This window comes from Platalea leucorodia, assembly GCF_965183815.1.
Source record: "Platalea leucorodia genome assembly, chromosome: 15".
NCBI lineage: Eukaryota > Metazoa > Chordata > Aves > Pelecaniformes > Threskiornithidae > Platalea > Platalea leucorodia.
The window spans coordinates 11445339-11469295 of NC_138837.1; the positions used below are offsets into that span (position 1 = coordinate 11445339).

Here is a 23957-nt window from a genome sequence, read left to right on the forward strand (position 1 = left end):
CTGTGGAGGTGCAGAACACCCTGATCCCAACCCCCTGCACTCATTCTCTCTCTCCATACTCTTCATAGCCCAGCAACTCTTTTCTCCCCCAAGTCTTTTGGAGCTCCTCTTCCAAACAGATGTTCCTGCCTAGGAAACCCGACTCATTAAGCCTTGTTTTGGTCCACAGGTGAATCAGGGGTGTGTACAAAGAGTACTCCATGCTTCAGAGAACCGAGGAATAAGACACAGGTGCAGGTTTTTTTCCTCCCTGCAGCTTAATGGAGAGCATCTCCATCAGGGTAAGTCCTTGAAAAGTGGGTTCATTTCCCATTACTGCACAGGCCTGCTCCAAGTGACCACGTACTCTAATCCTGTGCTTTTCTAGCTACTTGCCCAAATCAGGATATCCATGTCAGCCTGGTTTCTTTAAGAGGGGAAAGCAGGTCCTTTACAAGAGACAGGTCCTTTTTCATCCTCTGAAAAACCATATAGGCTATATGAAGCGGAGCTGCCATGTTCACGTGTAACATGTCCTTTCTGACACACCTCACAAAAAGGAAAAATCTCTGTAAGTTAGAAAGATCTGCCAGAACCATCACACAACTCCCCACACCAATCCGGAAAAAACTGTTGTGCAGGCAGTGACCTGCTTACTGCAGTCCCCTTGGGACCTTTCTAGGAGTCAAAATCCCTGTAGCCGTTTCCCTCCTCAGGCACAAGGACAGTCTGGAGTCAAAGGTTACGCACTACAGTCATTCCACCGAGCCCTTTCAGGATGTCCAGCAACTTAGCACTTTTCATTCAGCTGACGGTCGAACAGCCCCCTAACCTAGTGGGCATCTTCCCACCTGCATCACCCCTTCCCCCCATCCCCTTCCCTCCCCATTCACTGGCATCAGGGTTGCCCTAAGCACCCACCACCCTATTTCTGCAGACTCTTTAGCTCGAGTCTCATCCTTCCTTCATCCCCTTCATCTGCTGCTCAAGAGGAATCCACCCCTTGCCCCATCCAGTCTTCCTCTGCAGCCTCTGTCCTCATTTCTCCTTGCAGCAATATTACAAACGGTGGGACTAACCATGACCATTTTCCCTGCTCAGTGCTGCAGAAGTGTTTAAATGCTCTAAGACTGCGCTTCAGTTTGCTAAACATGATGACTGGTAATACGATGGAAAATTGGCATGACAAATAGCAGCCTTTTCAAAGGGCAAGAAAAGAGTCAATACTTCTGCCCTTTTCAGTGGATTACCTTGAACAAGAAAAAAAGTATTCCTTATGTCCCATTTTATATTAATCAAAAACTACAGTTCATTTAAAGCAAATAATTGAATGTTTCCTAAAAAAAAAGCATCACCCATTACAGGAAAATTTCATTGCGTCCTACTTGACTTCTTCATACTTAAGGGCATTTTAGGCTGCCTAGACAGAAAAGTTACAGTATAACCATGAATTAAGAGTTGCAACTTGACAGCGTGCCTACCAAGTGAACTTCCAGCAGGAAGCTTCCCAAGTTCTTCGTTATTTCCCAAGGTGCTTAAAGCCAAAGGAGGAAAACCCACCCGAATACTAATAATTAAGAACTTCCTCTGCAGGTATTAGAAACATAATATAATATTGGAAGTCCACAGCAGTTCAATTTTTCTAACAAACTGAATACAAGCAAGACCAACATTGCAACGTGAAGTGGCAAAGTGAATCCTGATTGAAAAATTGAATTCTTCATGGCTTTTACAAAAAAAATTTAAATACCTATTTCACTAAGCACTCCGAGAAAGGCTCTGCATTAAGCATTCAGCAGCTCACATTCTTCTACTGTGAAGTAAGACTAACACCTGGCACTAAATTATCCTCTTAGTTCTTCGGGAAACTCGGTTGATATTCCTTATATTTCTAAGGCAAAAATGAAAAAGAAGAAACTTTCAGATTATACATGGCAAAACGTCTGAAAAGAAAAACAGGCGTGTACTCTGCGAGTCAAATCCTCCTCCTGCATTATCGTTGCTCATTACTGCATAAACAAAAAAATCAGAAAGTGATTCTTGGATTGATGGCATCTCTTTAAAAAAATGAATAAATAACTCAAATTACCAAATATTAGATCATTTAAACATATCTGCACATCACTATAGTATTTGCTATGCTTACGGGGAAGCCACAAGGGCAACCACATCCAACACACAGCTGACTACCTGAGCTTCCCTACAACTACTTTATATACAAAGGTTTCATAACAAGAAAGCTAATTCAGCTTTCTAAAAATACTGGTTGCTTAAATCAGAATCTCCAGCAGCCCTTCTCTGAAGGCAGCGACACGCCATAGCTTGCCTGTCTGCACACATCCCAGATGGTCCCCTCCGCTCCGGTTTCTGGTGCACTGGTTCCTACTGAGTAGGTATTTTCCAACGTCCAAGTGTGACTGTGCTCTGAAAGCAGCTGGAAGGGAACGGGAGAAAGCTAGAGAGTAGACAATGATTCATTCCAACCTTTACTTTGTTTGCCTTTTTTTTTTTTTTTTAAATATAACTTCCATGCAGAGTTCTCCAGAGTAACTGCTGATGTCGGAGCCTGCCTTCTGGCCTTGGCACAGCCACAGATACTTCTAGCCACATGGGAGGAAAAGCTTTTGCTACATGACTTTTTTTTTTTTCCTCTTTTTTTTTTTTTTTAAGCTTTTAGGCCAACAACATGTTCTCATCTGAACATTACAGTTAATGAGTCCTATCAAGAATTTCTAACAAAAACTGTACATGAGTTTACAAACGTATTAACATATAAATAATGAGAAGCTTCCTGCCTGGAGCCTCCACAGTAGTCTTTTTGCTTGAGAATATAATACTGGAAGGGTAGACCCAATCCCTTTCCACAGCACCAGTCAGAGCTGGCTTAGTCCAGTCAGCTGTTCTGCTCAAGCATCACAGGGTTTTTCTTCTTCAGTGCCTCTGGCTTCAATAAGCAGTCTGTCATTACTGTGCAAAAGCAAGAGTCCAATGCCTTTGAGAAGGAATCCTGCTGCTAAGAGGCCTGTGCCACCCAGTCATCGTTCTGGTCCGAGCTCTTGCTGGAAGGTCCGTTTCTTCTCCCGACAGTGTTTCTTGTGAGCAGGCCAGTCTTTTTGCTGGCATTGTGACCCGCAGTACCTGGCTACCTGGCATCGGCCACAAATGTTGAATTCACGTAACTAGGAAGAAGACAAGACAGCGTTAGTGAGCCTGCTCCGTGCCAAGGCGCACCCCTGCATCACTTCCCAAGTAGGCTTATGAGCAAGTCTTCTGCAGCTATCACACCCCACCACGAGTGTCAGAGTATCAAAAGGTTTTGAAGTAATTACATTTGCTGATTTTGCAGTTGCTCTTGCAGAATCAGATTACGGGCTTAATAGACAAAAATATTTGAGCACTTCACATTTATTCTCATACTGCTACTGTTTTGCCACCTTTTAAGTTCTGTTTACAACTACAAACGTCTTAAATTCAGAAATGACCTGGAGGGCTGCACAAGCTCGGCCGTTGCCAGACTTATGGCTACCCAGGAAGCCTTTGTATGCAGGCCCAAATAAAAGGCAAAGCTCACTCTTTTTCAAATGGAGGGCGTTTAAGACCATTTTTGCAAACATTCCCTTCCCCTAGAAAGGAGTGGAACAGAATGATTTTAGCCAACTCAACATTTGTTATCCCAAGAAAAGCCCTTCTTATTCATCGATAAGGACATCTGTCCTTAGGGCACAGCCCTTGGACATCTCATTCTCTGACCATATATGTTGCTTCATTTCATTTACCTACAGCAAAGAACTCGAACCAGCTTTCCTCCCAGTCCTCCCCTAAAGGCCACTCAAATCCACCCTCTTCTCATGAAAGGTCAAACGTTATTTTTTTATTTCAGTACCACCCAAAACCCCTTACAATGCTTTCTCCTCCTGTCTTATGCAGCTGCTTGCTCATTCCAGCTCTGGGTCCCTAGAGGAACGCCTCCACCTGCCTTTTCACACAGCAGAAGCATACTACTCAGCAGAAATTACACTCCTCCCAGTAAACCACTAGGCCAGTTATTGTCCCAATTCAAAACGATATTCTCTCAAACTGAAAATTATCGTAGGGTCTAAAGATTCATGCCAAAGAAAACCTGAGTTAAAAACAATTACCGCTTTTAGCAACTGAATGGCACGTGCAAAGCTTTACGTTTTAAGGAACAAATCCCTGGACACACACGGTAGCCCGAGTCATTACATGCTTACTTTCAACTCTGTTGAACACACCTGTTTTTCAATCATTGTGCATGGGGGGTAGTGACATTCATAGTATGTGCATGAGTTCTCTTCCTCCTCCACAACATCCCCGTTAGCGTTGTAATATCGTGTTACATTCAGTACAGGAAACTGCTCTTCTATAGGGTCTGTAGGGAGCTGTTGGATTGCCAGCCAATACAGACTTTGTTCCCTGTAAAAACAAGTTTGGTCCATAAATTCATAATAAGCATACAGGGAAATTGATTCTAAATTCATTAATAAAGTAGGTAGGGTTAACATTCTATGTAGCCTGTTAAGCCTCAGACTAGCTATACTCCTCAAATATAGCATCTTTTTAGGGTTATTTTAGCCTAAATGCAAAAAAGTTTAAAAGTATCTATCAATAAACATTTACATCAAGCAAAATTATTTCTGTGTAAATGGTCTGAAGTCTGTTTCTTGTTCTTGAGCTCCCAGAAACACGCTAGGATAGCATCACTGCCATTCTCTACATCTCCTCAAAATCAGTTTAATAAGCTCTGAACATCCCTATCTTACGGGTGCTGCAGAGAAGTGTCTAGTGGGATGTAACGTCTATGGGCCTCCCACCAAAAATGAAGACACCTGCATTACATCATTAAACAAATCCATCCTGACACTAAGAGTCTGATGTGCTTTGAGTAACGTTAGTGCAACACAGCAGGTAGGAAGCTCCCACAGCCTACTAAGTGAAAGGCGATAGAAGCCGATCCCAGGAACTAATTTTGTTTTCAACCCAAATATACGATTACAAGTGTAAGCATTTTGCAGCTGCTGGTTTCTACAAGCCGCGTTAGAATTTCGGTGCCTGAAGACAAGAGCCGCAAGCCAGTAAAATCTGCAGACTGAATGCAGCGTGCCCGGATGCCATCACTCAGGCAGGAGGGAATGCAGGCTTACTGTTTTACTGCGGTGACAACATCTGGCACAGCAGAACCTCTGCATAATACTGCGAGGGTAGATGGTCCCTTCACAGCTAGCATGAACAGTGAGCACTAACTCTGTTCCCCAGGTGAGGAAGCTAAGATGTATAGTGATGTGTAAGTAGCCCAACATCAAATAAAAAAGGCTCTGCCAAGATGAAAAAAAATCAGTAAAAGAAGGAGAGACAACAATTTAAGATTAGGCAAGCCCCTGCCAAATATTGACGTACCTTTGTTTACTAGAGATTTCTTCAGCTTTGGGTTTCCAACCCCAAGGAACTAGGCGCAGATTGTCTAGGCGGTTGTCCACTGTCACTGAATTCAGATGTACCACCTGAAATCCAGGAGCAATCCCTCCACGGTGTCTCTCCCTGGAGGAGACAAAAACAACCTGAAGGTCAGTGATGAACAACGCTCCACAGCTAAAGAGCAACGAATCGTACTAATTCCAGAAGACACGCTGCATTCTGGCCTGCTGTCTGGTGTCACTGAAACAGTCGCATTACAACTTGGGTTGCCAACAGACCACAGTGGCTACTTCAGGTATATCAACTCCCAGAAGAGAGAGACTTGTTCCAGGAGGTTATTTCCATTATAAATGAGTTGAATCAAAAGACAATCATGGTATATTTTAATTGTAAGAATATTGCAAAGAAAGTTCCAGAGACTACTCCTCCAGTTACTGCAAAAGCATCTGTGTAATTATTGTGTTCCACAGAGCAGACTTGAAAGGTGCCACTACTGTTTTATTATTTTAATAGGAAATTCTATCAGACACATTCATGCAAGCTTGGCACTGGTGTGAAGTCACAGAGTTTGTTATTTATGAAGAAATGTCTCTTAACAAGCAACAGGGCAGAGGTTTCACCAAGTATGCAAATGGTTTTTAGACTCTAATTGCGCCTAACACGTAGAAAGCCTGCAATGACTCCACAATTGACCAAGAGACATCTACTGAAACTTGCTCAAAACCAAAGCAGGACTATTGGCAAGGAGGACGGCTGCACGCGAAGTCCTACTGCGATTCTTCCCTATCGCCTTCTAACAGTTTTCATTTCCCATTCCACCTTCTCATCTCTCCTTTCTCTGTTTCTCAAAGTATCAAGTTCACTGTCAAGCACCCTCATGCCTGGATGAGTTTCCGTATCGCTTCTCGCGGGAATCCCCATCCCGCTTGAAACGCAGGGCTTGGACAGAAATCGTGCCTCGGTATGTTTGCTCTGCCATGACTGATTTCACAGCACGGAGAGAACATACCGGCAGCAATCAAGGACACCGTAAAACCGACAGCGCGCTCCGAGGGTTACCCAGCATCTCCTTCTAGGAGACCGTTCCGACAGCTACTTACAACTTCACCCAAGTCTAGCTTGGATGCTGCTTCCAGCTCAGTGTTTACGAACATTTCAGTTCAAATGGCTCATCCAAATTTGAAGAGATACAATTTGCCCAAATGAAAAAATCCCCCCCCCCCCTTTTTTTCCCTTTACAAAGCTCTAGCATTATACAGCAGAACAGGGGAAATTCATTTCAATGTGACTGACAATGAAAAATGTAGTCTTTTGTTTTCTTTGTCAAAACCCATCCAGATATGCTTAAATTACCTACCTTGGGGGAAAGAAAACCACTTGCAATTCACATATGCCCCAAAACTTCCTAGAATTTAATGAGTACAATTCCCTTGGAGAGGCTACACGCAGCACCCGCACACAGCCCGTGCTCCAGCTCACAGGCAAAGCAATTCCACCTGTAACGGCAGCCCTGCACGAGAACAGAGTACGGAGCCTCCTGCCAGGGAGTCTTCTGGGCCTCCACAGAACAGGGAGAAGCTCTTCCCTTTGAAGGTAAAAGGAGTAAAATCCTTCTTTTGGGGGGGGAGGGGGAAACACAAAAGCAAACAAACGATGGAAAGGAGTCTGCCGAAATGCCCTAAAGGAGGAAAAGCTACTTTAGAGTTGTCGAAGGCTACCGGAGGGTCTGGCAAGGAAATCAGGAATCCTGAGGGCTACAAGTGGGAACCCAGAAGGTACAGGGACCCAGAGAGATGAAGGTGAGCATCAGTCAGATACGGAGACAGGGAAGGAGTTAAGGTTCTTCGCCTGAGACTAGGACAAAGTGCCAACAAGAGATGGGATAGATATGAACGAGGAATCTAGGAGGAGAAACAAGTTCAGAGCAAAAGCAAACTGTGGAGGGGGAGAAAGGGAGGAGGGGACTCTAAGAGCAAGTTAAGAAATATTTTTGAAATGGATTAGTTAACGAGAGTTTAAGAAAGGCTGGAGCCAGGGAAAGAGAGATTGTTCGTGACACCAGGAAGCCACAGCGGAGTGGCACATGCCTACCGCTGCTCCTGCAAAGCCTAGGTCTGCGCCCACAACCCTCCGTAAGCAAATATTGATAAAATTCATGAGCACAGTGAGCCCACTTTCTTCACTTTGTATAAACCCACATGCGTCCGCATTGCTGTCAGCTCTTCTGTTACCTCAAGTGACAAAGGTCTTAAAGTAAACGTGGAAATTGGGTCTTGATGATGACCGCTAAAAGCATTAACGCAATACCCCTTGACTGAGATGCCAGAATTAGCACTAGCAAATTCAGGACGGTCCCTTTTCTCCATACATAATCAAGCAACCTTTGAACGCACAAGCAGGCACTGCTCCTCTCCCCAGACCTACGCTTCAATAGTGTGCAGCACGGGCCATCTCCAGAAGCTAATCAGAAATGTGCAGTGAAGGACAGGTTCGTGGAAGAACCTGTCCTCTCCTTGCAGAAGGGGACAGAGGAGAAACAGCCTCAGTAACGCAGCCAACCCTCCTGCAGAGCCGTAGCTTCTACCTCCCCCACCACACCTGAGTTCCTACAAGATGCCAGGCAAAACACTTAAAGCAAAACCTCTCAGAGAATTAACTGGATACTGTTCTTTTTGTATTTCAGCAGCCAACTTGAGAAGAGAGGCCCGTCATAAAAGTGCCAAGTACAGACAACAGCAGTTCAAATCAACAGGAGCCATAACGGAGTAGCTTATAGGCAGTACGATGGTAAGTGCTCTAAAATAAAAAAAAAGAAATCAGGTCTTAGATGCCTTTTTGAACACAGAGTTAGTGATACTTATGACTAATCTCCTGATGCTGCTATTCCCCAGAGAACATCACTACACCCAGCCAAAATACAGCAAGCTGGGATTTCTATACAGGGAACAGGGCGAGAAGATGACAGACTTATTCTGCAGGTCCCTAGCCAGAGACATTCAAATCCTGCTTTGGAGGAGCCAACAGTCCATCCTGAAACACAGCAAGCACAAGGGAGGCTGCACGAAGTTCTTCCTGAAAGAATGTTTGCAGCCAACGTGGGTATTTTTCAGATCTTGGTCCCCATTTAGCACTGCAGCTCAGTCTCTGCAGAGGTCAGCAGGAGGGCTTTGGGGGAAGAGCGGGAGAAGGTCCCGGTCATCGCTGCAGCTTTGGTAGCTACCAGCTTCCTATTTTGAGGGCCGTACTATGTGAACAACGATACCTGCTTAATGAAATTTAAAAAAAAAAAAAAAAAAAATTAAAAATCTGCTTAAAAAATTTAAAAATCTGCTTTACTTGCAACAGCATCCAACACTTGCCTACTCACTTCCTCTTAAACCAGAAGCACACAACCAGGTCTGTTTTTTCAGAGTGATTTTTTGCGGTATGTTTGGGGGAGAACAGTTAAATTACACTCCTATCCCTGCAGCAATTAACTTCTTCGCTTTTAATTTACCCAAGAAGTAGGACTGGCACAGGAAAGAGTAATGACTGCTACTGCCCATCTCTCCTGTCTTTCAAAGGCTCCAAAACCTTCAGCGTTACTCCTTCTCGCAAAGGGAAGGACCCGCCACTAAAATACATTTCTGTTTTGTTTTCAAAGCGGTCCCCCGTGCAGATAAACAAAACTGAACAAGGTGCCTGCTCTGTTTAGGAGGAGCAGTAACTACATCGCACCTGTAGCCAAAAGACTTTGTAAAGACATTAGGGGACTCGGTCACAAAGGTATGCTAACCTGCACGGTGTTAGCTTGGAATTACAGATCACAGCAAAACGTACGCCCTCAAAGGGATCAAACTGAATTTACAGAAACAGCTGAAATATTTCTTATTTTCTAGTTGAAGAATTTGACTTTGCAAGTTCAGGACTGCAGCTCCGCTTGCCTGACAGTTTACGCCCCGCCTTTGCGACTTTTGAAAATCCCTATTACGCACACAACCTCAGATTTTTTAACACCAGTGCATGCTAGAGTGACCCAATTTGAATTACTTAACTGAATACGTTGGAATTATTTCCTAATTTAAGTAAAATAAACCAGAAGAGGCAATGACTGGGCAATGTAATAAGCAAATACCTGGACTGTCATCATCTACACAGCCTTCTACAGTCAGCTGGAATAATTTTAAGGCGCTGTTTAATGCTACTTACAGGTGACAATTATTACTGTATGAGGTTCACAGTTAGCTGACAGTGAATTACCCCACATACGGTAGCCAACTTTGTCGTAATTTTCAAAGTTATATGTGCAACAAGATTAAACATTAACAGATGCAGGTTAAAATCCATATTTAAGGAGCAGATTGTAAATAATAATAGTAGTCTCTGATATTCTTCCTGTCTCCCTCCTCTTGTACAGAGAGTAGTTTGGGGAACAAAAAGTAACTTGGGACAATAAGGAAAGCACAGCTATACCTTGGGCACTGGGACGACCAAGTATAGTTTATGGAACTGAGCAGGAAACATGCTTAATTTCTCAAAAAAGGCTTTTAAAAGAACTAACAGTTCTCTCTAGCATACTCTATCTTTCCGACAAACCCACGAACATATCGAGAAACAGCAATGTATTAGCTCACTGGATGAACTAATCTCTCACAACCGAGTAAGCTGGCCTCTGAATCTAAACTGGCAGCTACAAAGGACGTCAATGATTCTTAGAATACGGAAAATAAGGCGTAGCCGCTGAGATGAAGCGCCACCAGCACCACTTGAAGCAGCTTTCCAGAAGGAAGCAAAAAACCCCAAAGTTTTACGTTATCAGAGGTTCCACCTCTCTCCAGTGCTCTGCCAAGTCTCACTGGTGCCAGTAAGACGTACCTGATTATCACAGGACAAAAAAAAACCCAAAACAACTTAAAAGGTTAGTCTGCACCTATTAATTGAAGCCAGTCCCCTGCTCTCCCACCCCTGAACTGAAGTTTAAGTAGCATTTTTTAAGATTTAAACAGTCTCTACTAGACTAATACTCACCTATCACTGTTTTCCCTGGGAATAACGTTTTAACAGAGACTCAGCTGTTTGAAGGCTCAGCGCAAAACCAAACCATAAGAAGACCTACGGGCACCCCCTCTGCTGGGTTTCCAACTGAGTGTAGCTGCAAGCCTCCTGAGAAGACTTAAAATACTACAGGCAGAGAAATAAACAACATTCGAGTTGGTGGCAGCAAACTCCACCTTCGTGAGCCCTTAAAGCATTTAGCTCTCCTTACGATACCTACCAAAGCAGCTCATGCAGGAGACGGCCGGATCCCCTTCCACGATTTTTGTCGAACGCGTAAGCAAATATTTTAGCACCATTTCCATCAGCATCTACCTCCATCCGAGCCTAGAGAAAAGGGAAAGGCTTTGAGAACATCCGACACCGAGCGGCAGAGCACACGCTCCACTGGGATACGGGAAGGACCCAATATTCAACACTTGTCTCCTAGAGGTCACTTGACCTTAACGGAATTTGAGTTGTTTCAAACCTCCAAGGGGAACCAACCGGCTCTGCTATTGTAGTTTATGAAGATGGGAAAGGGAAGAAAGGAGGCTGTGCACAGCAGGAGTCCCACTTGGACAAAGAACAGCGACAATCCAGTTGTGAGCCTGTAGGGCCAGGATCCATTCTCCGCCCCGGCGCAGATCTTCTGTACAGCCATCAGCAAGCCACCAAGGCTTTGTTTTCAGTGTTGCTTTACACCAATTTAATTAGGGGTTGCTAGTGAAAGGAGTGGTCCTGCCCTCTTTTCTCCACTCCGTAACTTTGTGTTGGCGCTAATGCTCACCAACTGCACTAAGGACTAGACAAGCTTCGGATACTCGCAGTGTATCACCGCTCCCGGTGACAGCACACGCTCGCAGGGAGCTGCCAGAGAGGAGGAGTGGGCAAACATGGTGTTTTCTGGTAGCAGCATTGCCACAGCACTTAAAACTCCTAAGAGCAGCTCTGAAGTGCCCGCTGCGCTACGGGCACTGAGCAAAAGATGGTTCCTCCTCCCGAAAAGCCTGAGTTTTAGCAGATTTCGTAATCAAGAATTCATTCCCCTTCAAAGCCTTGGTAGAATCCACTTACCCTCTTTCAGGGGATGTTAAGAGAAAACATTTTTTTCTGGTCCCATAGTAAGTTACAATAAAAGAAGTTTTTCTTATCCAAGACAATGTGCAAAGTGAAAATTTTTAAAGTTTGCCAAACCAAATACAGGAATACAAATTATTGGTTCTAAAAAGCATATGAATATACAGCTGAAAACAAAAAACTATATAATAAAATTAAACGACAAAAACAGAACTCCTCCTGCTGGAAAGCATTCACATGGGTATCCCGATAATTTCAAACTTTTTTCCCCCCCAAAGCAGGAAAGCTGCAGGGCAGAGCGCTTCCCTGTCACACAGAAAGAACCAAAAAAAACCCAACCCAACCCAAACCTTCAGCAACAGGTTGCAACCGCCTCCTCCCCCGGGATCACCGCGAACCGGTCCCACAGCAAAGTCCGCACCGGCACCGTTGGCGCGGGAGGCGACGGCGAAGGCGGCGGGGGGGGGGCGGCCGGTTTGGGGGGGGAATCGAGGGGATTTGGCACCGCGAGTTAAAAATATCAGCAAAATAAAGCGGCGGAGGCGGAGGAGCGGGCAGCGCGGGCGGGACGGGCCGGCCCCGGCGGGCAGCGGCCCCGCGGGCCGGGGGGCCCGGGGGAGAAGGGGGCAGGGGGCGCGGCCGCTCACCTCGAAGGAGTAGCTCTCCACCAGCGGGATGTCCTGCTCGTCGATCAGCGTGTACTTGGTCTGAAACACAGCGCGGCCGCCCGCCGTCAGCCCGGCCCGGCCCGGCCCTCCCCTCCCGCCGGCACCGGCCGGACTCCCCGCGCCCCGCACCCCGGCCCCGCCAGCCCCGCGCCCGGCCGGACCGCGAACCCCGGACCCCGGCCCCGCCGCGCCCCCCCCCCCCCCCCCCCGCTCCGCCCGGCGCGGCCGATCCCGGCCCGCAGCGCCCGGCCGCGCCCCCCCCGGCGCCCTCAGGCCGCGGCCGCGCCGCTCTCACCTTGCCGGCCACCCGGCCGAGCCGCACGATCCCCAGCTTGAAGTCGGTCATGGCGGGGCCGGGCCGGGCCGGGGCCGCCGCCGCCCGCGCTCGCCCCTCGGAGCCCGCCGGCGGGAACCGCCGCCGCTGCCACGCGCCGCCGCCTCGCGCACACCCGGGGAGGGGGCGGGGCGCGGCGCCGCACCACCTCCCACCCGGTCGCCGTCCGACCAATGGCGTCCCGCGCCGCCGGCGCGTCGCTCCTACTACGCCGCCGGCTCGTCCAATCGACGGGCGGCGCGGCGCCGGGTCACGTGGGGAAGGGGGGGGTGGCCGCGCGCGGGCGCGGACGCGCGGGAGCGGGAGGGGGCGGGGGAGGAGGCGCGGGCGGTGACGTCACGTTCGCGGGAAGCTTTGTGCTGCCGACGCTGGGGAGCGCGAGCGGTGGGGGCTGGGCTTAAAGGGGCCGCGCACGCCTCGCTCACGGCCTCGGAGGGGCCGCGGTCCCCGGGGCGGCATCGCCCGGGCCCTGCGGGAAGCTCGGGCCCCTGGCGGCCCCGGCCCCGCTCCTCCTCCTCCTCCTCCTCCTCCTCCTCCTCCGCCGGCGGAGGACAAGCGGCGGCGCTGCCGGCCGTGGCCGCGGAGATGGGCGCTGAGCTGGGAGCGGGCTCGGAGGGGAACCTCTGGCTCCGGGGCGAGAGGAGCCTGGGGGTGCGGTGTGGGCGCTGCTGCCGAGGCGCGGACACGGGCAGCCCGGGCCGGAGCAGCGGCCCTGGGGGGCGGCTGGGGGAGCTGGGGGGGCTCAGCCTGGAGAAGAGGAGGCTGAGGGGAGCCCTCATCGCTCTCTGCAACGGCCTGAAAGGAGGCTGGAGCCGGGGGGGTCGGTCTCTGCTCCCCAGGAACAAGCGATGGGACGAGAGGGAACGGCCTCAAGCTGCGCCAGGGCAGGGTTGGGTTGGGTATTGGGAAAAACTTCTTCCCCCAAAGGGCTGTCAGGCCCTGGCCCAGGCTGCCCAGGGCAGGGGCTGAGTCCCCATCCCTGGGGGGATTTAAAAGCCGGGGAGATGTGGTGCTTGGGGACATGGTTTAGTGGTGGCCTTGGCAGTGCTGGGTTAACGGTTGGACTCGATGATCTTAAGGGTCTTTTCCAACCCAAACGATTCTGTGATTCGATGATTGTGCGTTATTGCCAACCACGATAAACCCCCGGGCCGCCTCCCCCGGCATCCCAGCCGCGGCCGTGCTGGCGGCCCTGCCAAAGCCCGTGCCCGGCGCGGGGAAAGAAGGGCTCTAGAGCTGGAGCCCTGCTCAACCCGTCGCGGCGGTGAGGGGGCTCCGGGGCCGTTTTGGCGAGTTTGGTTCATCCACCGTCCTTGCTTGAGCAGGATGAGCGTACGGTTATTTATTTCCCTGATCTAATTGTGACTAACGTCCAAACGACAATAAAAATGGCCAGCACCAAAAACGTAATCCTTATTTCACAGAACTCGGGGGAAGGGGTTTGCAGGGCTTTCCCTCCCGAAGGCTCCGCAGCCGGAGCGGAGCGTGCCAGGGCGGATACGTCAAGAGCTGCCATGTTCTCCTGATGGACGCCGGCTGAAGAAGCCAACACTTGAAAGATGTAACAGGGACATCAAAGTGCGAATAAATGGATAAAGCAGCCGAGGGGGGCTGATAAAGCAGCTTCCTATGGACAAAGTTGGAAAGCTGTAGGGCAGAATAGGACACCTGTGTCCTGAAGAACATGAACAGCAAGGGAGGGGGGTTTAAACCGGTGCTGGGAGCATCTAAACGAGCCAAACGTTAAACCTAACGATGAATCTTGGAAAACTTTTCTGAACCTTTTGTCCCTGCGATGGAGCAGTCCCCCAGAAGAGAGGTGCGCCGTAGGGCCGTGCGGATGGACCGGGGAATTAATGGCGGGAGGGTAGGTGGAGCAGCCCGCCGTCGGCACCTTGACCCACGAGGTCTGGGGAGCAGCTCGTGCTGCAGGCGCTGCGTCCGCAGTCTGGGCGCAAACCCGACCTCTTCTGTCACGACAGCGAACCGGAGAGGTGAACCTTTGCAACAGGACAGGCAAAAATCTGTATTGAATGAAAAAGCCAATTGAGTCGTGGAATTTGAAACAAAATACCAACATGGTAAAAAGGATGTTTTGCTTTTGAAAGATTCGTAAGAAGAAAAGTCTCTAATGAATTGTTAATTGGAAAGGAAAGGAACATGCAGTGAATTAATGAACGTGCACATGGGTTTATCAGGGGGATCACTTCATTTTTGGTTTTGATGATCATGGCCATACATTTGAAAGAGAAAAAACCAAGAGCCCGTGGTACCGCTGTTGCCAAAAGCCCGGTGCTCGGTGTTCAGCACACAGGGCCTTCACTCGGGGTGGAGAGAGCTCTGGTTCCCCGCCGCACCGCTCTGTCACTCGGTCTGGAGGCACGCGGGGCAGGAATGGGGGTTTCTTCTTCAGCGGGCGGGGAGAAGAAATGGTCTGGGCCAGGGAGAAAATCAGAGCGATGCTGGGGATGCCGACGTGCTCCGAGGTTTGCCTGGGGGTGGTCAGTGGGACCCCAGGCGTGGCCGCAGCGCCCAAACTCGCCGTGCCCTGGCTGGGGAAGGCAACCAGCTCCTCCGGTGGGAGACCTGGGGGACCGCGGACCCCACCGAACGCCGCTGTGAGGTCGCCCCGTGAAGGGCTCCCCGTGGGAGCACTGTACTCTCAGCCCTCCCCGCACTGGGGGCTATTTCGGGCTGTGCATGGGCACACGAGGGCATCGCAGCAGTTTGGGTTCGAGATTTCAGCACGGAGAAATACTCCGTGTCTTCCTTCCCCCCGCAAAAACCCCTCAGGATTTGTGGCATCAGCCGCCTCCTGGCAGTTTGCTGGCGGTACTGCTTGCATTTAGCCCCTGCGGGGACACCGGCCCGCCCGACGCCAAGCGATGAAGCGCCGGGTGCTGCTCTGCTGGGATGTCCGCGGTGGAGGTGAGCCACAGGCCTGTGCTGCCCCAGCCCATTTCCAGCCAGGCCGTCTGCCTGCGGCTCCTCCCTTCTTTTATGCCAGAAAAAGCTCCCTTTCCTATTTGGGCCTTTTTTTCCTCCTTTTTTTCCTCCGTACATCCCACGTTGCCCCCTCAGCGCGGTTCCCTGCCCTCGGGGACATTGCAGAAGGACGCAGCCTCCCCGAGGCCGCAGGAGATGCGGCAGGAGGCAACGGATGGAGACCACCTCCCCTGCGAAGAGCGGGGCATCTCCCCAGCGCTGGGGGCTTCTGCTCACGGGGACGGACGCACTCGGCAGCCGGCTGAGCACCACGGCACGGGGCTGGGTGCTAGCGAGAGCCAGCGCAGGGCCCCCGGGGCACAGCCACGCTCCACGCCCCGGCGCAGAGCCGTGAGGAGCCCCGTTAGCGAACGGTCGGCACGCCGCCGTGCTGCTCGCGAGCTTGGACGGGACCCGCGCCCCCGTGAGCACCCACCGACGGCCCCCACCCGCGGGGCGATGCGGGACCGCAGTAAACAGCGCTTCACTTTACCGCATCCACCGTCATGGCACGCGTCGCAGGCGGGTGGGGGAAGCCGACCCCATGGGCCTTCCGCACCCTGCGCCAACCTGTAACAAAATTCAGATTTTCTATCCTAACTTTTGGGATCCTTGTCTTCCTGTGTTACCAAAGATTTGGCTTTTCAGGGCCCGTTTCATCTCAGGGCTAGGAGAAAGCTAATTCTCCTTAAAGCATACAGATCTCTCATGCCACCGGGGCGATGGTCTCCTGGGAAGGGCTCAGCGCTTCTCCATGTCCCTTTCCCTCGTTTCTCCCGCAGGTGCAGGTCACCAGAGCGGGACAAAACCCTGGCTTTGGAGCACACACACAGTTACGCAGAAGATGGATTTTAAATGTGAAGTTAACGTAGGTTGTTACTATCTTTAACAAGCCCTTTGCCTCCTTTCTAAGAAGCCCGGTTTGGAAAATATGAGTTATTGGCAGGGTAGCACCAAGCACGGCATTGCTTCTACCAGAGCGCGTGCCCTAAGGTAGCATGGGAAAGGTTACGTACCCTGCCCCGAGGGAATTCCCCTTAAGGAAAAGAAATCCTTTTTCCAATTATTTCCAGCACTGCCAAGTGGGGGAAAACCCATGGGGGGGGGGGGTGTGCGTGTGTGCTGGTACACAGGACAGCCCCGGGCACCCACGAGGGTGACGGCTCCCGCGACTCTCGGGGTTCACACCAAACTGGGGGATCAACGCCAGGGTCAACAAACACTTTAAACCTCTTTAAACTACAAGTGCAGCTGAAGGGGGGGCTGCGGTCCTCTGCCAGGCTGTCCCGCCTCAGGCAACGTAAGCATTCGTGCAGCTTTGTCGTGGAACCGCTGCAGAACTTCAGCTGGAAGGGACCCGAGCGTCCGCCCAAGACGCAGCCAGGCCGGCTTGCCCAGGACAGCGTCAGGCAGAGCTTTGTGTAGCAAAGCTTTGTGTAGCAAAGCTTTGTGTAGATTTTTTCCCCCCTATTCCTTATCAGACCTTCGGCTGGGACTGCACGGCTAGAAGGCGCGTCCCCGGGTGGTGGAGAGGGGATCCCTCTCTGGAGGGTGCACCGGATAAAATTGAAGAAGGTGCCGCGAACCAACGCAGCCTAAGGGAAGGCCACCCTGACAGAAAAACCACTGGCCCTCCAAGTCATGGGGGTTGGGCAGGAGGCCAACTACCTCCTCCCGGAAAAAAAAATAAAAAGTTGCAGAAACAACGAGCATCAACTTTCAAAAAACTGAAATGGCGGGGATGGAGAAAATCAGTAACGAAGTGAGGAGGAGGAGATGGAACTGGATCGGTCGTGTCCTGAGGAAAAAACCGACAGAAGACTGCGCTGTGGCCCTTGGGTGGACTCCAGAGGGAAGAAGAAAGCGGGGTCGCCCAAAAACGACCTGGCGTCGGATGGTGGAGGTTGAGAGGAATGGTGCAGGCTGGAACTCTTGGGAAGCGGCACGGCACGCAGCCGCAGACCGATCGAAGTGGAAGAACGATGTTCGCACCTTGTGTGCCTCCTGGCACTGAGAGAATTGAGAAATTCAGAATACCTTATCAGAACTTGCTGCGCCTCACGTCCTTTGAGAGGTGGGGAAGGTGCCAGGTTACAGAGCACGAGGCCCCACTCCTGACCCTGGTTCGGAGAGCACCCAAGCTCCGTTCCTAGCTCGAAACACCATCAACTCCAAGCCAAGGCTTTAAAGATGGCGAGTGCCTGGGATTTCAGCCTTGTTTCTGGTTTAGTCCCTGGTTGCCTCAGAAAAATGCCCTACAAACAGCAGGAGAAAAAGCAAACGAAAGAGCAAAGCCACACACCCCGCTGCTTTCTGCCTCTGTCAGCTGAAGGGGCTGCGCAAAATCCTGCGCTGCCTGCGGGCAGCGCCTGGGGCGGGCGGGGAGCCCCGAGGCCAGCAAGGGCCTGCGCCGCGGGCCAGCCCGCGCTGGAAAGGAACGGGCAGCCCCCAACAGTTCGTGGGCAAAACCTCGCAGGTTCTGTGGGAACCGCGATTTCTGGGGACGCCTGGGTCAGGCTTTGGTCACTTTTGCTTTAGGAGTGAGGGTCCAGCTCCCCCCTCCACACTGAGTCACGCCTCGGGACAGACTGCAAAACTGGTGTCTGCCATGGCTTTCATCTGATAAACGCTAATTTTTTTTTGTCATGCTTTTCCCCATTTCACTACAGCCAGTCTTCAATCTCCGTGGCCCCCAAGTCACCGGAGCAACGTACCCGCATGTCATCAGGGAACAAAGGACAAAAGTGGATCTTCCCAGAAATCGCAAACGCACCGGCCAGCCCGGGCTCCTGCACCCGCACGTCCCCTCCGGCCGTCGCTCGCCCTGCTCAGACAGCGGGACCATGGTAGAAAACAAACACGATTTGCAGTTTCTTTTGGCTGGGCCTTGACGGCGACCCGGCGCTTTGGATCCTGCAAGGACAGGCCAGGAGACTTCTCCTTTCCCAGCACCCGCCTCCCTGAGGTTTTACCCGCTTCCCCAGGAGGTGCTTTAGCAGCAGCAGAGCAGATAGGAAATCAGTTTGTCGTTCAATCAGGCACAGACCCGGGTGATTTCTGAAGATCCCACCGCTAACACCGCATTTTATGCTTCACAAGCGGTGCGAGACGCATTCCTAGGGCACGGCTCCGCCGTGTGCCGAGAGGCAGCACTGAAGACTCAGCCCAAGCCACGCTCCTGGCTTAAGCCAGAGCCAACGCAAAGGTTTCGTTTCACCAAACCAGCTCACAATTGCTCTGCATCCAAGTAGCCTTTGACTACAGCTGCGTAGGAATTGCAGAGTGCTCTATACACTGGAAAAATAACCCATTACTCACATATACTTTAGAAATAAGCGTTGCTACAGGTGCTCACCGCCTCCCACTCAGTTTGGGGTGGAATTTCTTGAGTTTTCCTCTTTCCAGAGGCTGCAGCTCACTCAGCGCCTGGCACGGCCGACGCAGCAGCAGGCAATTCCCCACTGCAGCCACCTGCACCCCCCTGCTGCGCTGCCTGCGTCCTGCAAAGGACTCGGGCAGACCCCGGTAAATAATCCAGACCCCGGTAAATAATCCAGACCCCGGTAAATAATCCAGACCCCATTCCCCACATTTTAGCAGCCCAGTGAGCACATACACCGTACTCTCTCCTACGCTCCCCTAGAAGTAACAACTACTTTTTTCCTCCCCCAGTTCTTGCGATGTACGCTGCGTTAGAGTCCTGCTTGCCTAGCAGAGCTCCAGCCAGGAAGTTTTCCTCTGGGGCTGTAAGTGCCCTACAAAAATAACTTTTGAGAGTTCTTTTGCAAAACTGAAGAGACTGGCAAGAAAAAAGCTGATCGAGAGCTGTCCCCACTTTGCAGAGGAGGAAGATGTACCTTGCAGAAGGTTTGTCTGAGACCAAGGCTCATACAGCTCAGCACCTCAGGAAGAATTGAATCCCCTTTCCCTTTGGAAAAATGGACCGAAATTAACATTTGTGACTTTTTCCCCAGACCGCTCTGCTAGGGCTAAACAGCAATCATAATGCTGCTGTTAACAGGGCTTGTAGTAACGCCTCCGAGTCAGCTAAAGCATTATTACCAGGATAATTTCACTTCACTTCCGAGAGCGCTTTCCATCAGCCCTTGCACTGCGCCGCCCCCAGGGAAAATCCTGCCTTTGCTGGAAACAGCTCAAGGTTTCCCCAGGATCTTTGGAAAATTGTTCTGCCCACCCCAGCTGTGACAGCCAGGCAGAGCCTCCGGGGCCAGAACCGGCTCTCAAACGCTGTGCCTGAAACACAGGGGCCTCCCCAGAGGTTAAAGAGGCAAACGCGCTACAGCTGAGCTGGGGCTCCTCACATCCTCGTGGGGCGAGATCCCTGAGACAGCGCTGCGAGGCCCTCGGGTTTTGCCAAAAAAGCTCGTCTGGAATAAGCAAGGCTAACCCTTTCGCTCTTTCAGTACTTACATCCCTGCCCCAGTCCGTACCGTAACGGGCACGCACACCTTGCTGACAGGTTTTCCACCGGAGCAAGCAAGCTGCCTTTCCTTCGGGAAGACGCTATCAGCAGGGCAAACGCCTTTTCTCTGCGAGCAGCAGGTTAAGCTGGCGCTCCCGCAGGGCGCAGTTCCTGGCAGAAACAGCTGAATACTCACTGCTGAACACAAGTTGTGTGGCTCTGCCAGGTTTTAGGATCCGTTTCTTGACAAGCAGTAACACTTGATTCACAGAATGCCCTACAAAGGGAAATCCCAACGCTTAAACTGCTGCTTTTTCTTTCAGAGAGCGTACCAGGAGCTGGAGCATACGCCGTAGAGAGGGGCTGCGGAACCTGCTTACCCCGCTCCCCCAGCGTCGTCATTCAAGGATTCAGGAGACCCAAGAAACACGAGACCGGGCCCCTTACGGCTCTGAAACAGAGGAGCACAGGATTTCCCCAGCACCAAGGGACTCGCTCCTCTGTCAGTGATGGAAAATGAGCACAAAAGAAATTCAGCTCAAAAACTAAGAGTGTGCGTACTCGTCCTGGTCACCAGAAGAAAACCCAGCATCTCCTCTGCTTCAAGGCAGGAAGAAAGCCAAGTGCAGAATCCGATCTGTCCTACAACAGAAAAACCCGCCGCGCCACCGAGGCTCCTCCCGGGAGCAGCAGGCTGGCGGCAAGGCCAAGCTACGCACCGCCGGGGACACGAAGCCGTTCTCCCCCGGCTCTGGCTGTCCCCGGGAGCGCCGGCTGAACAGTCACACCTTGGATTTCACTTCAACCAGTCAGAGCCCTTCCATCCCGCAAGCACACGCAGCTCCTCGAGCATGAGGCAGGCAGCCTGCAAAGCTATTGCCAAGCCTCGGCACGCGCTGCTGTCCTGGCTGCGGTGGTTCGGGGGAAGCTGGACCAGTTACGGCAGCACTTGCCCTAAGGAAGGGCAACACGGGCTGCTCCGAGCTGTGCACGTGGCGCCGGCAAGAACAGAGCTCGCAGAAAGCTTTACACAGGCCGCAAGTTCACGACGTTTGCTCTTTACTGGAGCGCTCACTTGAGGCAACTCCGCTTCTCTGAGCTGTGTTGCCACAATCAAATGATTTCAGGGCAGCAAACGGGAAACGAGCACCTTCTCGCTTTGGAGTCTGCGTAAGAACCATCACCTCGGCTGACGCAGAGCGCAGGCGGTCCCCTGCCAAACCCCGCTCTCGGTGTGGCGTGGGACAAGGACAAATTAAGGCAGCAGCACTGTTTGCAGACAGCTGGGTCTTTTATTAAGTATTTAAGGTGCTACAAAAAACGTAAGAAGCCTTCATATGGCAACTTCTTTTCTGCAGTCTTAGCTCTGTTGAAAGACGCAAACACACTCATTAGTTGGCTGTTTACTAAAAGGCTCTCTGATACCGCAGCTTCAGTCAGAGATGGATACTTACAGCTGGACACTCAATTGCACCGTTATTGATGTCATCAATGATGTCATGTGGGTGCCTGCCATCGATGCTGCAGCCCACAGACTGGGCAGTTCCAAGAATCTCCTTGATCGTCCCTGCGGTGGGAAGAGAGAGCTTGTCAGCCCTTCACCACAGCAAAAACTCAGAGAAGTTTTTGAGAACACTCAAAGAACTCAGTTCCTGGGGTTTGCGGGCTGCAGCCGTGGGGACGAGGGGGGACTCGAGCCCCTTCAGCCACACCCGGCATAGGCAATGCACCAGGACGCACCACAGCTGGTGCCACGCACCGTCCGCCATCCTGCGCTACCCTCCCCAGGAGGCGTGAGGCTGCCTCACCCAGCCAGCGCAAGGCTGTTCCCGCACGGCCAAGCCGCGTGAGGAGCTCCGTCACCACACCGGTTACGAGGCGCTGCCAGGAATCAGCCCAGAAGCTGGCTCGGGCACTGGGAGCAAGCAGAGGGAGGACTCGGCGCGCGCCCAACACCGGTACTTACCCGAGAGCTCTCGCGCCAGGGACCTGTGCCGCATCTGCCGCGCAATGTTCACTATCTCATCGAAGGTGACGCTGCCACTGTGCTTAACTGTGAAGCAAAGCGATAGCACCAGTAAGCTCCTGTAAACACAAGGCACTTCCAGTCCCCCGCGCTTCCCCAGAGAAACACCGTTCCCCGTGCTCAGACCGCACGGAAACCAGAGAGTTTACAACTACCGCGGGGCGGCGATCAGCACACGCCTGTCCCCAGACTTCGGCACAAAGTTACCCACAAGAAGAATAACTCTGTTTCCTAAGTTGGCATTTGCTGTCAGCTCACCTCTGGGCCGTACCAGTCAACACATGACACGACAGGCACAGTGGCGGATGGCTGTTCTACCCCATCTTCCAGAAACTGAACTCTGCTGGCGTAGGGACTATTGTCCGTACTCTGACATTTAAGGAATTCCCGCTGCCTGACACACGGCCCCATGGCACTTTTTTTGCCAGTTTATGCTGAGTAACCTGAGAGGCCGGTACCCATCCCCCTCTTAGCACCAAACCCCATTCAGAACTACAGCCAGATGAACACTCACTGTTTTTCTGCTTCTTTCTGTCACGAGGAGGCTCCTTCAGAGCTTTGATAATCAGAGCAGAGGCAGAGGGAACAACCTCAATCTAAATGAAAAGAGATTAATTTTCCCCCCCTCCAAGCAGAATCAGGCAGCCAATGAAAATATTCAACGAAGCAGTCGGCGCCTGGAAAGCTGTTGCCAGAGCACCGCGGTTTTGGTTAGTTCACCAGTAGATAAGGTTTTTTGTGATGAGAAACTTGTTCCCAGCCTTTCGGCACAGGCCTCCCCACAGCCAGAAGAGGACTGCTTCCTAGACTGGGGCTTCCTCTCAGCTCACCACTGGAATATACCAGCCACGGAATTCAGGACAGGTATAGTGGCAGGTGGCTACAGGACTAAGGAAGGAGGAGTTTTTGTAACGTCTATGTTGCTTGAAATAGTTTTTTCCTGGTCAGATGCTCTGTAGAAGGAAGACTTTATCTGCAACGGGATAAAAGAGCAACTTCTGCACGCAGGCAGACCTCTTCCCATTGCTCGCAGCCTGGCAAGCCCCAGGCTTCGCGCACACCCCCACACCCCGCTGCCGGATCGGAGCCAGAGGCGCTCAGAAGGCTCACGCAGGCGTTTTAAGGTCTTTCCCAGAAGACCCCCACACAGTTCGCTGTGTGGAACTCATTTTATCCACCTCGGAAGGATGAAGGGCTGAGTCGACCCTGCCGGGATTTAAGCTTGTGGTTCGAGCAAGCGGAGCTCATTTGTGCCGGGCGCTTGCACCACCGAGCCATCCCTTCTGGCGTTCAGTACCTGAGCTTGCCTGTTCTGGATGGTGAGCTTCACCGTGATCCTCAGCCCCTTCCAGTCACCCGTGGCCTTGGCGATGTCATCGCCGACCTTCTTAGGAGACTAAAAAGAGACACGTTATGTCACAAAAGACATCGCTTGGGTCAAAGCGGAGCAGCCCCGCGCCCCGCCCCCGTCGCAGCTTCTCCCGGGGCCCTGCGATATCGCGGTTCCTCCCCCCCGGCTCCCCGGCCGAGCGGCGGCCGCCCAGAAGCGGACCCGCAGCCGGGACACGCTGCGCCCCGCGCTGCCGCCCCCCCCGCCCAGGCCCCGCGCCCGGGGCGCCCGCCCCAGCCCCACCGGGCCCCCCACCGGGCCCCCCGCCGCCCCCGGTCCCGCCCCGCCCGGTGCCGCGGTACGTACCAGGCCGAGGGGGCCGATCTTGGGGGCCAGAGCGGAGGTGGCGCCGACCTCCCCGCCGGTGCAGCGCAGGTACACTGCGGGCACAGCAACGCGCGTCAGCCCCGCTCCCCCGGGCCCGGCCCGCCCTCACCTCGCCGCCCGGCCTCGGCCGCCCCCCCCCCGCCCCGGCACGTACCGACTTTGATCTCGTTGGGGTCGAATTTGGGGGGCATGGCGGCGGCGCCGGGCGCGGATGGCGGCGGATGGCGACGGACGCGAGGTGAGGGCGCGGCGGAAAGGCGGCGGGCGGCGCGCGGGCCCCGGATATACCCGCCGCGATC

At 52.3% G+C, this 23957-nt stretch overlaps 2 protein-coding genes across 3 annotated transcripts; both read right to left on the minus strand.

The window, feature by feature from the left end:
* Nucleotides 1-1986: 1986 nt before the first annotated feature.
* Nucleotides 1987-12562, minus strand: ZMYND19 (zinc finger MYND-type containing 19). The gene is made up of 6 exons (XM_082327362.1): nucleotides 12469-12562; nucleotides 12153-12212; nucleotides 10667-10773; nucleotides 5395-5535; nucleotides 4233-4413; nucleotides 1987-3158 (listed from the first exon to the last, which is right to left on the minus strand). The coding sequence occupies exons 1-6, from the start codon at nucleotides 12517-12519 to the stop codon at nucleotides 3015-3017; spliced, it is 684 nt and encodes a 227-aa protein (XP_082183488.1). The 5' UTR covers nucleotides 12520-12562; the 3' UTR covers nucleotides 1987-3014.
* An 8586-nt stretch (nucleotides 12563-21148) lies between these two features.
* RPL12 (ribosomal protein L12) lies at nucleotides 21149-23933 on the minus strand (the record flags this gene model as incomplete). 2 transcript variants are annotated; one of them, XM_082327289.1, is made up of 7 exons in its annotated part: nucleotides 23813-23933; nucleotides 23638-23711; nucleotides 23239-23337; nucleotides 22456-22537; nucleotides 21882-21968; nucleotides 21370-21482; nucleotides 21149-21281 (listed from the first exon to the last, which is right to left on the minus strand). In XM_082327289.1, the coding sequence occupies exons 1-7, from the start codon at nucleotides 23847-23849 to the stop codon at nucleotides 21276-21278; spliced, it is 498 nt and encodes a 165-aa protein (XP_082183415.1). In that variant the 5' UTR covers nucleotides 23850-23933. The 2 variants fall into 2 exon arrangements, with proteins under 2 accessions (XP_082183415.1, XP_082183414.1); XM_082327288.1 differs by lacking the exon at nucleotides 21149-21281 and having other exon boundaries at nucleotides 21352-21482.
* Nucleotides 23934-23957: the final 24 nt, after the last annotated feature.